The sequence below is a fragment of the Haliotis rufescens genome, unplaced genomic scaffold (assembly GCF_023055435.1).
Source record: "Haliotis rufescens isolate VD_foot unplaced genomic scaffold, xgHalRufe1.0.p SCAF_48, whole genome shotgun sequence".
Taxonomy (NCBI): Eukaryota; Metazoa; Mollusca; class Gastropoda; order Lepetellida; family Haliotidae; genus Haliotis; species Haliotis rufescens.
In genome coordinates, this window is record NW_025964201.1 from 2634118 (window position 1) to 2648760 (window position 14643).

Genomic DNA, 14643 nt, shown 5'->3' on the forward strand with positions numbered 1-14643 from the left:
ATGTGTAGCCGCCATCATACAAGGGTGAAGACTTTCTTATGCCCGACAGTTTAGTTTCATCTCTGTTTTCAAATGTTCTGACAATTTGTTAAAAATGAAAACAAATGTATATGATATCGTTTAAAAATGGTCAAATAGCTAATTTCCTTGTCCTAATTTACCCACCTGAGCTACACGCAAAAGAAACATGATTGATAACTTCAACCTTCCAATGGCCAACATTTCCCTTTATGTCGAGCAATATTCTAGCAGTTCCAGCCTTTGATGTCCACATTTCACAACTCCTGAGGTACAATTGGACATGCCCTTTCAAAGAGGGTCAAAGTGGCTTGGTCAGGCTTACAACTTTCAAAGCTATTAAAGAGTCTGATGCAATTTCCAATTTGAACTTGTATTGGTTCAGGTGAAGAAATGCCTTGCCTTGGCATGTGCTTGTGGCGTGTGCCCCCAGTGTACAAGGTGCGCTCACCTTGTCGCTGAACAGGGTATTCTGACTATTTGATAGTGATTCATAAACATATGCTTATCATATAGTCGGAATCCTGCAATGGATTCTGCAGATGACTGGTATGGTTCTGGAAGTGGACGATAACGTCAGACCACTCAGTGCTCCTGCTGGTAAATTAAGACATAATTTCTTCAATGAATATTACACACCACGTGACACAACAGACAAAAAAAGTGCTAGATTTGTAAACACTATAGTTCCGGGCACGACACGTTTTTGTGTGTATTCTATAGTTCGTGGTTCAAGACATTATTTGTGTATTCTATAGTTCGCGGTTCAAGACATTATTTTTGTATTCTATAGATCGTTGAACAAGACATTATTTATTTAAACGATAGTTCGTAGTACAAGACATTATTTATATAAACTAGAGTTCGCGGTACAAGACATCATTTTTACGTACTATAGTTCGCGCATTTAATGCATTTTTACAAAACCACTTTAAGCAGTGGGACATTTGTGATCAGAGCCTAGGCGTATGGTGATGATTTATCAAAGTTTGAGACGCCAGTGTCATGAATAAGTTACCAGTGTATGCAAGGCTGAATATAAACAATCTACGAAGGGTTAAAGTTCAATTCAGTATAATGTTCACATTCTGTTCTCTGATAAACACACAACGCCATATGTGAAATATGTCAATGGGTCTTTCACAAAGGCCTCCATACTCCTGTTGTTAGCTCCTACTTAGTCCACAGTGAATGAATGCAACAAGGAAGTAAACCACCTGACAATGAGACTTTTGTAAATCACCCTTCTGTACACGTCCTCCCGTCACGCACAGCACACCGGCAACATGGAGACTGGGTTGAGGAATATTGTAGAACGCCGCAGTAACATGGAGACTGGGTTGAGGAATATTGTAGGACGCCGCAGTAACATGGAGACTGGGTTGAGGAATATTGTAGGACGCCGCAGTAACATGGGAACTCTGTGGATGAATATTGTAGAATGTGCGTGCAAGTAGCAGTGATCACTGATGTTCTTGAGGAACCTGTATTGGATCTGTACACATCCGTGTCGTATTAAGAGTGACAGTGTTTTACATGTATTCGTTTTGGCAACCCCCTAATAGACAGTTACCTGGCTGCATGCGACACCCCACTCACCCTTCCACTAACAACGTCAATGAAATCATCAAACCGTCTGTATCATGTTTGACACTGTTTCAGTAAAACCTATTCAACCCCGACCAAATGTAGATAGTTTGAGTTTGGTATCAACGTCCTCGTTCATAAAAGTGGAATCAAGGTCCAAATCGGCTTCATCCTTCCTGAACGAATGTAGCTCCATACGACCGACACGGAAGTTGTGGTAGCTGATATCATCTGCGTCGGCAGGGAACATCTCCTTTGATCTCCTTCTGAAATAGGCATTTGAAATCATTCATGTTCATGTACACAGCGAGTCTCGTTTCGATCATCACGTCCGGTGATTACATCTAAATATCAAACACACGAAGTGTGTGTAGTGCCCCCTGTATGGTGTAGACGCCAGGAGAACAATGGCGGCACAGGAATAGTTCACTGACGTGGTGGCATTGTGGGTGGCCTAGATTCGTGTAAGGGTTGTATTGAAAGTTGTACTGTATGCCTAGATTCGTGTAAGGGTTGTATTGAAAGGTGTACTGTATGCCTAGATTCGTGTAAGGGTTGTATTGGAAGGTGTACTATATGCTAAGATTCGTGTAAGGGTTGTATTGGAAGATGTACTGTATGCCTAGATTCGTGTAAGGGTTGTATTGGAAGGTGTACTGTATGCCTAGATTCGTGTAAGGGTTGTATTGGAAGGTGTACTGTATGGCTAGATTCGTGTAAGGGTTGTATTGGAAGGTGTACTGTACGCCTAGATTCGTGTAAGGGTTGTATTGAAAGTTGTACTGTATGCCTAGGTTCGTGTAAGGGTTGTATTGAAAGGTGTACTGTATGCCTAGATTCGTGTAAGGGTTGTATTGAAAGTTGTACTGTATGCCTAGATTCGTGTAAGGGTTGTATTGAAAGGTGTACTGTATGCCTAGATTAGTGTAAGGGTTGTATTGGAAGATGTACTGTACGCCTAGATTCGTGTAAGGGTTGTATTGGAAGGTGTACTGCATGGCTAGATTCGTGTAAGGGTTGTATTGGAAGGTGTACTGTACGCCTAGATTCGTGTAAGGGTTGTATTGCAAGATGTAATGTATGCCTAGATTCGTGTAAGGGTTGTATTGGAAGGTGTACTTTACGCCTAGATTCGTGTAAGGGTTGTATTGAAAGTTGTACTGTATGCCTAGGTTCGTGTAAGGGTTGTATTGAAAGGTGTACTGTATGCCTAGATTCGTGTAAGGGTTGTATTGAAAGTTGTACTGTATGCCTAGATTCGTGTAAGGGTTGTATTGAAAAGTGTACTGTATGCCTAGATTCGTGTAAGGGTTGTATTGAAAGGTGTACTGTATGCCTAGATTCGTGTAAGGGTTGTATTGGAAGATGTACTCTATGCCTAGATTCGTGTAAGGGTTGTATTGGAAGATGTACTGTACGCCTAGATTCGTGTAAGAGTTGTATTGAAAGGTGTACTGTATGGCTAGATTCGTGTAAGGGTTGTATTGGAAGATGTACTGTATGCCTAGATTCGTGTAAGGGTTGTATTGAAAGATGTGCAATGTCCCACAATCAGCAATGACACAATGACACAATGGACAGAGCCCGACCTCCCGATCCAAACTTTAAACTGATCGTACAGAAAGCACAACACGGAGCTCCCAGCACAGGCTGACATAGTATGACACGGATCTCCCAGCACAGGCTGACGTAGCATGACACGGATCTCCCAGCACAGGCTGACAGAGTATGACGCGGATCTCCCAGCACGGGCTGACGTAGTATGACACGGATCTCCCAGCACGGGCTGACGTAGCATGAAACGGAGCTCCCAGCACAGGCTGACGTAGCATGAAACGGAGCTCCCAGCACAGGCTGACATAGTATTACGCGGAGCTCCCAGCAGTGTATCAACTTATTTTTTCCAAGATAGTTTAATATTTTTCAATATAATTCGTCACTGCCATTCGCGATAGTAGGGGGAGATTCCTTACCTGTAGCAAATCACGGACACAACGACCACAACCAGGATGACAACCCCGCCCACTGCACTTGATACAGCCGGTATAATAAGCCTGGACATATCTGCAAGAATACCAAAACCACATTCAACCATGTTTACACGTTACGCTGTCCAAGAAGTCACACATTACATTGGGTCGGTAATCTTCGATACTCTTCGGATATTTTTCGGTGAAGACAGAATCTGTGATAACTTTGAATTACATTCTTTGTATGTTTATATAAAGGGATACCTACCTTCATTGTGCGTAGAGGTCGTTGACGCAACTGTAAATGTAGGACCGAATGTAGGTGTAGATGTAGGCGTAGACAGCGCAGAAGATGTAGATGTTGGTGTTGATGTAGAAAGGGATGAAAAGATAGCTGTTGCTGCATATGTAGATGTGGATGGATATTGGGATGCAGGTGTAAACGTAGAGGTAGTTGTCGTGTAAAATGTAGATGCAGATATAGGTGTTGATGTCGATGTCGATGTGATTGTGGATGTTGATGTTGGTGCAGGTGTAGGTGTATATGTAGTTGTGGATGTAGATGTTGGTGTAGATGTAGGTGTAGGTGTAGGTGTAGATGTAGTTATGGATGTAGATGTTGGTGTAGATGTAGGAGTAGATGTAATTATGGATGCAGATGTTGGTGTAGATGTAGGTGTAGGTGTCGATGATGATGTAGATGTGGATGTGGATGTGGACGTGGTTGTGGATGTGGATGTGGATGTGGATGTGGATGTGGATGTAGATGTGGATGTGGATGTAGATGTAGATGAAGGTGTAAGTGTTGATGTAGATATAGGTGTTGAGGTAGATATAGGTGTAGGTGTAGGTGTAGGTGTAGGTGTAGGTGTTGAGGTAGATATAGATGTAGGTGTAGGTGTAGGTGTAGGTGTAAGTGTATGTGTATGTGTAGGTGTAGGTGTAGGTGTAGGTGTAGGTGTAGTTGTTGATGTATAAGAAGATCTAGATGCAGTAGCTGGGGATAATATGGTAGCTGTTGATGCAGATGTGACCTGTGTTATAGTGCTTGTTGTACTTGAAGCTGTCATGACCGTTGTTGCTGCTGCTGTCGTCGGTGAATCACCACGTGTGGGTGTATATGTGTCAGAAGATGTTCTTGATGGCAGAGAGGACGTTTCTAGTTGAAAGAGGAAATATGTTACTCATGAGCCTGAGACATTGCCATTGTGCCTGCTGTGCTGTTACTGTAAACAGGGCAACTTCACCAGGTCTTCACGGGGCCATACAAAACAAACAGATCAAACAACTGTACCTACGTTGTTACTGCCCACAGGTAAACAGGGCAACTTCACCAGCGCTTCACGGGGCCATACAAAGCAAACAGATCAACAACTGTACCTACGTATATGGTTCCGGGTTAATTTAGACTTGTCAAAACGAAATTAACGGAATCTACATCGACAACCCAGTGCATTGTCATCCTCCTTCAGTGTTAGAGCATACGGAAACTCAACCTCGTACCCTTTGATGTCAAATATTTTTCGTGTTGATACAAATTGAAAAGATATGTTTGATATCAACATACACTAGTTAGAATATGCGTGTACATCCTTAAATACCATATCTGTCGATCCTGACAGGTTCTATGTACTATCTACTGAAAGTAATATGCTGTTAAAATCGTATATTTAATTGAAAGCGATATTTTTTCTTACATACAAGAAATTATTGAAAGTAACGTATATCCTGTACTGAACTGTGTCAAATGTTCAATGAATATTAAAGGTACCTGTTTTTAGTAATGATGTTCCTGTTGACGATGTCTTCGTGGTTGAAGTTGTTGTTTCAGTAACTCGAGTGAGTGTTGTATCGACTGCAGATGTGGCCACAGACGATGGTAGAATCACGAGCTGCCCGATGGATGTCTGGACTGATGCTGACGTCTGTGTCGACGTTGCCGAGGGCGTGGTGACGGCTGTTGTTGCATTCACTGAAGCCAGACAACACATGTATTGTCATCCTATTCTGTTTACTTCAATGTCGCCATAGAATATACATTGTCAATGCAAGAAAATAACCAGCCTAGATTTTCGGCCGAAACAGTTTCCACTTGGCATCAAGGGAAATAGCTGTGGAAATTATATGACTGGATCACTGAAAATCAGTCATGACACAGGGTGTTCGCGAAGAGGGTAAGCATGTCCTTCACTACCGGAAGCACCTGCCATACGTACAATTTGCATAAAAAAGCAAGTATTTATTGTTTGATGCAGCACAGCAGTTCTCCTGCCATACGACGTCAGCCTTTGAGAAAACCAGACAATCATGTGATCGGTGGGCCAGAGTGACGCCATGTTATGTTATAAATGTTGTAAATCCATACATTGTGTCTACTTTGACATCCGTCAACTTGTAAGTAATGCCTATCAAACGACTATTGTATGAACAATATGATATACAGGACTAATATATTCACGATATTATATACATGACTAGTGTAAGGACGACATGAAATACAAAACTAATATATGTACCATTACCATGTACCATATAAAGGACTAATGTATGAACGATAGTATAAACAGGAGTAATGTATGAGCGAGATGATATACATGACTACTGTATTAACGCGTTGGTATGCATGACTAGTGTAAGGACGATATGATATACATGACTAGTGTATTGACGATATGATATACATTACATGTGTATTCACGATATGATATACATGACCAGTGTATTGACTATATGATATACATTACCAGTGTATTGACGATATGATATACATTACCAGTGCATTGACGATATGATATACATGACCAGTGTATTGACGTTATGATATACATGACCAGTGTATTGACGATATGATAAACATGACTTGTGTATCAACGCTTTGATATACATGACTAGTGTATTGACGATATGATATACATGACTAGTGTATTAACGATATGATATACATGACTTGTGTATCAACGCTTTGATATACATGACTAGTGTATTGACGATATGATATACATTACATGTGTATTCACGATATGATATACATGACTAGTGTATTGACGATATGATATACATGACCAGTGTATTGACGATATGATATACATGACCAGTGTATTGACGATATGATATACATGACTTGTGTATCAACGCTTTGATATACATGACTAGTGTATTGACGATATGATATACATGACCAGTGTATTGACGATATGATATACATGACTTGTGTATTAACGCTTTGATATACATGACTAGTGTATTGACGATATGATATACATGACCAGTGTATTGACGATATGATATACATGACTTGTGTATCAACGCTTTGATATACATGACTAGTGTATTGACGATATGATAAACATGACTTGTGTATTGACGATATGATATACATGACTAGTGTATTGACGATATGATATACATGACCAGTGTATTGACGATATGATATACATGACTTGTGTATCAACGCTTTGTTATACATGACTAGTGTATTGACGTTATGATATACATGACTAGTGTATTGACGATATGATATACATGACTTGTGTATCAACGCTTTGATATACATGACTAGTGTATTGACGATATGATATACATGACCAGTGTATTGACGATATGATATACATGACTTGTGTATTAACGCTTTGATATACATGACTAGTGTATTGACGATATGATATACATGACCAGTGTATTGACGATATGATATACATGACTTGTGTATCAACGCTTTGATATACATGACTAGTGTATTGACGATATGATAAACATGACTTGTGTATTGACGATATGATATACATGACTAGTGTATTGACGATATGATATACATGACCAGTGTATTGACGATATGATATACATGACTTGTGTATCAACGCTTTGTTATACATGACTAGTGTATTGACGTTATGATATACATGACTAGTGTATTGACGATATGATATACATGACTTGTGTATCAACGCTTTGATATACATGACTTGTGTATTAACGCTTTGATATACATGACTTTTGTATCAACGCTTTGATATACATGACTAGTGTATTGACGATATGATATATATGACTAGTGTATTGACGATATGATGATTATACATGACTAGTGTATTGACGATATGATATACATGACTAGTGTATTGACGATATGATATACATGACTAGTGTATTGACGATTTGATATACATGACCAGTGAATTAACGATATGATAAATTTATTATACATGACTAGTGTATTGACGATATGATATACATGACCAGTGTATTGACGATATGATATACATGACTTGTGTATCAGCGCTTTGATATACATGACTAGTGTATTGACGATATGATATACATGACCAGTGTATTGACGATATGATATACATGACCAGTGTATTGACGATGATGACTAGTGTAGGGATGATATGATACACTGGACTAGTGTAGGGATGATATGATACACTGGACTTGTGTGGGGAAGATATGATACACTGGACTTGTGTGGGGAAGATATGATACACTGGACTTTTGAAGGGATGATATGATATACTGGACTAGTGTAGGGATGATATGATACACTGGACTAGTGTAGGCACGATATGATACACATGACTAGTGTAGGCACGATATGATACACTGGACTAGTGTAGGGATGATATGATGTACTGGACAAGTGTAGGGATGATATGATACACTGGACTAGTGTAGGGATGATATGATACACTGGACTAGTGTAGGGATGATATGATACACTGGACTAGTGTAGGGACGATATGATACACTGGACTAGTGTAGGGATGATATGATACACTGGACTAGTGTAGGGACGATATGATACACTGGACTAGTGTAGGGACGATATGATACACTGGACTAGTGTAGGAATGATATGATTCACTGGACTAGTGTAGGGACGATATGATATACTGGACTAGTGTAGGGATGATATGATACACTGGACTAGTGTAGGGATGATATGATACACTGGACTAGTGTAGGGATGATATGATACACTGGACTAGTGTAGGAATGATATGATACACTGGACTAGTGTAGGGATGATATGATACACTGGACTAGTGTAGGGACGATATGATACACTGGACTAGTGTAGGGATGGTATGATACACTGGACTAGTGTAGGGATGATATGATACACTGGACTAGTGTAGGGATGATATGATATACTTGACAAGTGTAGGGACGATATAATACACTGGACTAGTGTAGGAATGATATAATACACTGGACTAGTGTAGGAATGATATGATACACTGGACTAGTGTAGGGACGATATGATATACAGGACAAGTGTAGGGATGATATGATACACTGGACTAGTGTAGGGATGATATAATACACTGGACTAGTGTAGGAATGATATAATACACTGGACTAGTGTAGGAATGATATGATACACTGGACTAGTGTAGGGACGATATGATATACAGGACAAGTGTAGGGATGATATGATACACTGGACTAGTGTAGGGATGATATGATACACTGGACTAGTGTAGGGATGATATGATACACTGGACTAGTGTAGGGATGATATGATACACTGGACTAGTGTAGGGAGGATATGATATACAGGACAAGTGTAGGGATGATATGATACACTGGACTAGTGTAGGGATGATATGATACACTGGACTAGTGTAGGGATGATATGATACACTGGACTAGTGTAGGGATGATATGATACACTGGACTAGTGTAGGGAGGATATGATATACAGGACAAGTGTAGGGAGGATATGATACACTGGACTAGTGTAGGGATGATATGATACACTGGACTAGTGTAGGGATGATATGATACACTGGACTAGTGTAGGGATGATATGATACACTGGACTAGTGTAGGGAGGATATGATATACAGGACAAGTGTAGGGATGATATGATACACTGGACTAGTGTAGGGATGATATGATACACTGGACTAGTGTAGGGAGGATATGATACACTGGACTAGTGTAGGGATGATATAATATACAGGACTAGTGTAGGAATGATATGATACACTGGACTAGTGTAGGGATGATATGATATACAGGACTAGTGTAGGGAGGATATGATATACAGGACAAGTGTAGGGATGATATGATACACTGGACTAGTGTAGGGATGATATGATACACTGGACTAGTGTAGGGAGGATATGATACACTGGACTGGTGTAGGGATGATATGATACACTGGACTAGTGTAGGAATGATATGATACACTGGACTAGTGTAGGAATGATATGATACACTGGACTAGTGTAGGGATGATATGATACACTGGACTAGTGTAGGGAGGATATGATACACTGGACTAGTGTAGGGAGGATATGATACACTGGACTAGTGTAGGGATGGTATGATACACTGGACTAGTGTAGGGATGATATGATACACTGGACTAGTGTAGGGATGATATGATACACTGGACTAGTGTAGGGATGATATGATACACTGGACTAGTGTAGGGATGATATGATACACTGGACTAGTGTAGGGATGATATGATACACTGGACTAGTGTAGGGAGGATATGATATACAGGACAAGTGTAGGGATGATATGATACACTGGACTAGTGTAGGGATGATATGATACACTGGACTAGTGTAGGGATGATATGATACACTGGACTAGTGTAGGGATGATATGATACACTGGACTAGTGTAGGGATGATATGATACACTGGACTAGTGTAGGGATGATATGATACACTGGACTAGTGTAGGGACGATATGATACACTGGACTAGTGTAGGGATGATATGATACACTGGACTAGTGTAGGGAGGATATGATACACTGGACTAGTGTAGGGAGGATATGATACACTGGACTAGTGTAGGGATGATATGATACACTGGACTAGTGTAGGGATGATATGATACACTGGACTAGTGTAGGGATGATATGATACACTGGACTAGTGTAGGGATGATATGATACACTGGACTAGTGTAGGGAGGATATGATATACAGGACAAGTGTAGGGATGATATGATACACTGGACTAGTGTAGGGATGATATGATACACTGGACTAGTGTAGGGATGATATGATACACTGGACTAGTGTAGGGATGATATGATACACTGGACTAGTGTAGGGATGATATGATATACAGGACAAGTGTAGGGATGATATGATACACTGGACTAGTGTAGGGATGATATGATACACTGGACTAGTGTAGGGACGATATGATACACTGGACTAGTGTAGGGATGATATGATACACTGGACTAGTGTAGGGAGGATATGATATACAGGACAAGTGTAGGGATGATATGATACACTGGACTAGTGTAGGGATGATATGATACACTGGACTAGTGTAGGGATGATATGATACACTGGACTAGTGTAGGGATGATATGATACACTGGACTAGTGTAGGGATGATATGATACACTGGACTAGTGTAGGGAGGATATGATACACTGGACTAGTGTAGGAATGATATGATACACTGGACTAGTGTAGGGATGATATGATACACTGGACTAGTGTAGGCACGATATGATACACTGGACTAGTGTAGGGAGGATATGATATACAGGACAAGTGTAGGGATGATATGATACACTGGACTAGTGTAGGGATGATATGATAAACTGGACTAGTGTGGGATGGTATGATACACTGGACTAGTCTAGGGACGAGATGAGATGAATCTCCGACGTTCATACAGTTTGGAGTTGATATATTTGATACATGTCATAAGACACTCAGGTGAGATTCTCTATTTATAGCTGGTCTCATTCCGACCTGAACATATCTACATGACTGTGATAGTGAAGAGGTTCTCGAAGCTCCCGTGCACAAAGTCGGAGCAAACAATGGACGTTGTTGAGAACTTCCTGATTCACCTCCACTACAACAGTTGGGCTGGCAGGCACACATAGAGATGTTAAGTCTCCCTCTTTCAGCACATGTAGTTCTAACTAAGCAGCATGGTACCTACCTTGTGAAACCACACACTGATATATCTGAAGTAAAATCACAGCCACGGAGAAAACTTGGAATGTGTCCATTGTTAATTACCGAGCAGAATATCAGTCCGTGTTGTGTCAATCATCGTCCTGGATGGAATCAGGGAATAGTCTCCATGGCTACATACTGTCCTCACTAACAGCTGATAATGTAATCTCACCTACTCCCTCGTGTAAAGACATATAGACACTACATTGAAACTGATAGTGTACACACCAGCCTATACAGAGAAAAGCTGTGGGACAGAGCGACGAGGAAGTAAGTTCCGCATGGCCGTACAGGAAAACACATGTCCCTCTCTGTGTCACTCTCTGTGTCACTCTCTGTGTCCCTCTCTGTGTCACTCTCTGTGTCCCTCTCTGTGTCCCTCTCTGTGTCCCTCTCTGTGTCCCTCTCTGTGTCACTCTCTGTGTCACTCTCTGTGTCACTCTCTGTGTCACTCTCTGTGTCCCTCTCTGTGTCACTCTCTGTGTCACTCTCTGTGTCCCTCTCTGTGTCCCTCTCTGTGTCACTCTCTGTGTCACTCTCTGTGTCCCTCTCTGTGTCACTCTCTGTGTCCCTCTCTGTGTCACTCTCTGTGTCCCTCTCTGTGTCACTCTCTGTGTCACTCTCTGTGTCCCTCTCTGTGTCACTCTCTGTGTCACTCTCTGTGTCACTCTCTGTGTCACTCTCTGTGTCACTCTCTGTGTCACTCTCTGTGTCACTCTCTGTGTCACTCTCTGTGTCACTCTCTGTGTCTATTGAAGGAAGCCAACATGAACATGGGACAAAAATACTCTTTTGTCTTTCGACCGACAGTTGTGAGTCAACCCCTGCTTGCCGTAAGAGGCGACTAACGGGATCGGGTGGTCAGGCTTGATGTCTTGCTTGCATGTTGCGTAGATCGATGCCAACCAAGCTCTGGGTTGTCTGGTTAAGACTCGATTCGTTACAGACCGTCGTCATATAGCTGGAATATGCGGCGTTAAAGAAACAAACAAACAAACAAACAAACAAACAAACAAACAAACAGAAGATGTGATTCCTGTTCAGGCGTTAGCTGTCAGCTGGACCTGGGCCCACTTGCACAAAGCGATCTTAGCGCTAAGATTATCGTAAGTCCCATACTTAAACATAGACTTACGCTGCTCTTAGCGCTAAGACCGCTTTGTGAAAGAGGGCCCAGGGCCCCCTTCCACAAAGCGATCGTAGCACTACAACCGTCGTAAGTCTGTTGTGTAACAGGCAATAGGTCGGGGTGTAACAGTGATGTGACAATAGGTAGAAGTGTAACAGTGCTGTGACAATAGGTCGGGGTGTACCAGTACTGTGACAATAGGTCGGGGCCAAACAGTGATGTGACAATAGGTCGGAGTGTAACAGTGCTGTGACAATAGGTCGGGGTGTTGTATCTGTACTGTGATAAAGGGGCGGAGTGTACAAGTACTGTGACAATAGGTCGGAGTATACCAGTACTGTGACAATAGGTCGGAGTATACCAGTATTGTGACAATAGGTCGGAGTATACCAGTACTGTGACAATAGGTCGGGGTGTATCTGTACTGTGACAATAGGTCGGATTATACCAGTACTGTGACAATAGGTCGGGGTGTATCTGTACTGTGACAACAGGTCGGGGTGTACCTGTACTGTGACAATAGGTCGGGGTATACCAGTACTGTGACAATAAGTCGGAGTATACCAGTACTGAGGCAATAGGTCGGAGTATACCAGTACTGTGACAATAGGTCGGGGTGTATCTGTACTGTGACAATAGGTCGGGGTGTACCTGTACTGAGACAATAGGTCGGGGTGTACCAGTTCTGTGACAATAGGTCGGAGTATACAAGTACTGTGACAATAGGTCGGGGTGTAACAGTGATGTGACAATAGGTCGGAGTGTACCTGTACTGTGACAATAGGTCGGGGTGTAACAGTGATGTGACAATAGGTCGGAGTATACCAGTACTGTGACAATAGGTCGGGTGTACCTGTACTGTGACAATGGGTCGGGGTGTACCTGTACTGTGACAATAGGTCGGAGTATACCAGTACTGTGACAATATGTCGGAGTATACCAGTGCTGTGCCAATATGTCGGAGTATACCAGTACTGTGACAATAGGTCGGAGTATACCAGTACTGTGACAATAGGTCAGAGTATACCAGTACTGAGGCAATATGTCGGAGTATACCAGTACTGTGACAATAGGTCGGGGTGTATCTGTACTGTGACAATAGGTCGGGGTGTACCAGTACTGTGACAATAGGTCGGAGTATACGAGTACTGTGACAATAGGTCGGGGTGTAACAGTGATGTGACAATAGGTCGGGGTGTACCTGTACTGTGACATTAGGTCGGGGTGTAACAGTGCTGTGACAATAGGTCGGAGTATACCAGTACTGTGACAATAGGTCGGGTGTACCTGTACTGTGACAATATGTCGGGGTGTACCTGTACTGTGACAATAGGTCGGAGTATACCAGTACTGTGACAATATGTCGGAGTATACCAGTGCTGTGCCAATATGTCGGATTATACCAGTACTGTGACAATAGGTCGGAGTATACCAGTACTGTGACAATAGGTCAGAGTATACCAGTACTGTGACAATAGGTCGGGGTGTACCTGTACTGTGACAATAGGTCGGGGTGTAACAGCGATGTGACAATAGGTCGGAGTGTAACAGTGATGTGACAATAGGTCGGGGTGTAACAGTGATGTGACAATAGGTCGGGGTGTACCTGTACTGTGACAATAGGACGGGGTGTACCTGTACTGTGACAATAGGTCGGGGTGTACCTGTACTGTGACAATAGGTCGGAGTATACCTGTGCTGTGACAATAGGTCGGGGTGTACCTGTACTGTGACAATAGGCATGGGTGTAACAGTGATGTGACAATAGGTCGGGGTGTAACAGTGCTGTGACAATAGGTCGGGGTGTAACAGTGATGTGACAATAGGTCGGGGTGTAACAGTGCTGTGACAATAGGTCGAGTATACCAGTACTGTGACAATAGGTCGGGGTGTACCTGTACTGTGACAATAGGTCGGGGTGTAACAGTGATGTGACAATAGGTCGGAGTGTAACAGTGCTGTGACAATTGGTCGGGGTGTAACAGT

The 14643-nt window shown here is 42.0% G+C and overlaps 1 protein-coding gene across 1 annotated transcript; it reads right to left on the minus strand.

The window, feature by feature from the left end:
* Positions 1–729: 729 nt before the first annotated feature.
* Positions 730–11881, minus strand: LOC125372799 (mucin-2-like). Its single transcript, XM_048383434.1, has 5 exons — positions 11512–11881; positions 5347–5547; positions 3844–4734; positions 3579–3669; positions 730–1871 (listed from the first exon to the last, which is right to left on the minus strand). The coding sequence occupies exons 1-5, from the start codon at positions 11579–11581 to the stop codon at positions 1691–1693; spliced, it is 1434 nt and encodes a 477-aa protein (XP_048239391.1). The 5' UTR covers positions 11582–11881; the 3' UTR covers positions 730–1690.
* Between the last annotated feature and the right edge of the window lie 2762 nt (positions 11882–14643).